Source organism: Mizuhopecten yessoensis, unplaced genomic scaffold (assembly GCF_002113885.1).
Source record: "Mizuhopecten yessoensis strain PY_sf001 unplaced genomic scaffold, ASM211388v2 scaffold7713, whole genome shotgun sequence".
NCBI lineage: Eukaryota > Metazoa > Mollusca > Bivalvia > Pectinida > Pectinidae > Mizuhopecten > Mizuhopecten yessoensis.
Genome location: NW_018407185.1, coordinates 692,433 through 694,281, shown reverse-complemented (window position 1 = coordinate 694,281; position 1,849 = coordinate 692,433). Strand labels below are relative to the sequence as shown.

The 1,849-nt window shown below is 39.3% G+C and overlaps 1 protein-coding gene across 1 annotated transcript; it reads right to left on the bottom strand.

Moving 5' to 3' along the window:
- Positions 1-424: 424 nt before the first annotated feature.
- Positions 425-1,575, bottom strand: LOC110454194 (oligodendrocyte transcription factor 2-like). Its single transcript, XM_021503570.1, has one exon. It carries the CDS (start codon positions 1,485-1,487, stop codon positions 636-638), a length of 852 nt encoding a protein of 283 aa, XP_021359245.1. The 5' UTR covers positions 1,488-1,575; the 3' UTR covers positions 425-635.
- Positions 1,576-1,849: the final 274 nt, after the last annotated feature.

Genomic DNA, 1,849 nt, shown 5'->3' with positions numbered 1-1,849 from the left:
TATCGTCCTCCAATAATCGCGATACTGATGTTGCAGAATATTTATCGTCTTCCAATGTATTGCGATATATTGAAGTAGCGAAACGATTCGTGTACCATCCCCTAGATTATCGCGATACTTGTAGGTATCACTTTATCTTTACAGTTCTAGAAAAATTAGGTATAGCATAGATAAAATCGTGTTAACGGACATTTAATCTGCAATTCCATTTCAATATTTCGAACTCAATTTAAGGACAACTTAAATCCGATGTTACCGCAAGCTTTTGAAATTGCAGAAAATGACCATTAACAAAACAAGAACTGTTTACAAAAACAAACAAATGGTTTATGTTAATAGGTTTGTATTTCGGAATCTCTGATAATTTTTACATCATATTTACATTATATACAGCCGTGTATTTCACAATTAATATAATTATTTGAATTTTAAACAAATATACAGATTTTTACAAAATTTACAAACAGTTAGATCGACAGTGAAAGAGTAGAAAAAGGCATATATACGAAAAATATGTAGAAAATTGCATGCAAAGTCATATGAAGTATTTACATTATTATATCACAATTGATGTCCCAAATAACTAACAAGGTTCCATAGTTTGATTTCTGATTCACTTATCACCATATTGTCTTTCAATACATTGGCTTCCAATCCTGCCGAGGGAGCCCGAGAAAATGCGGATGGACGTTCGAAACAGCTCCAGATAGGATCGCTTGTGAATCGTCGCAGAGAGAATACATAGATGGCGTTGGTTTACATAGAACTGTCTGGGAAGGTTTCTTATCTTCCAAAATTGCTGACACAGAATGTTTGAATGGCACTGAGGTACGCGTGTGAGTGTTCGTAGAATCATACAGCGGAGTCGAAAGTGACCTTTTTGATGATGTCACGCGTTTTGATACTGGAGTCGACGTTTGTGTTGGAGGGTCCATATAAGGAACAAATGCTGGGGCCTTGTACGGAGAGAATCTGGACGACGGAGTTGGTATACTTGGATAATAAAAGTGTCCTCCCAAATCACTAGGGGGCGCTGTTACGTGGGTTGCCGTAGGGATAGCAATAGATGGCAACACTGGCGCTTCCGCTGGTTTTGTGGTCGACATGTCCTGCACGAGTTTGCGCATCTCCTCCAAAGATTTCGTTAACATTACAATATAATTCCTGGCAAGTAATAGCGTGGACATCTTGGAAATTTTCTTGACCGATGGTCCGTGGGAGTAAGGCATGACCTGGCGAAGACTGTCCAAGGCCGAATTTAAGTCATGCATGCGTTGTCTTTCACGGCCGTTGATTCTTAGTCTGATGTCATCGGGTACTTCAGATTTCGAGTGACGATGATCTTTATAATATCGGCTATCACTCTTACAGTCGCTAGCAGTCACGTCCCTAGCATCAAAAGATGATTCCAGCTCTGACTGATTGAACGAATCGTTCACGTCAACATTGATACTTTCCAGACTCATGTCAAGTTCCCTGGAATGCATTTTTTAAGTTCTTTGATGGGTGGAAACACTCTTTACAAAATAATAAAATCAAAATCCACGTACGCTGACTTGTATGCCTGTTTCAGTTGTGTGAAATGAAGTGCCGATGGTTTGGGATCGTTGGTCTTTTAAAGCTATCCAGGCGGTCAAATCTCCAAATGCATTGGCTGTCAGTTATCACGGTTGATTAGCTACAAAGACACGCCCACTTTAAATTATTTTCGCTATTCGTAGCTCATCAGCCGAGATAATTAACCGCCCTCGGGACATCCTCTGAAAGTCGTACCCGTAGACTGACAGCAAACTGTCCACCAGTATTTACTTTATCGAGTAAATTATTAACAAGATGTAAATAAATATGT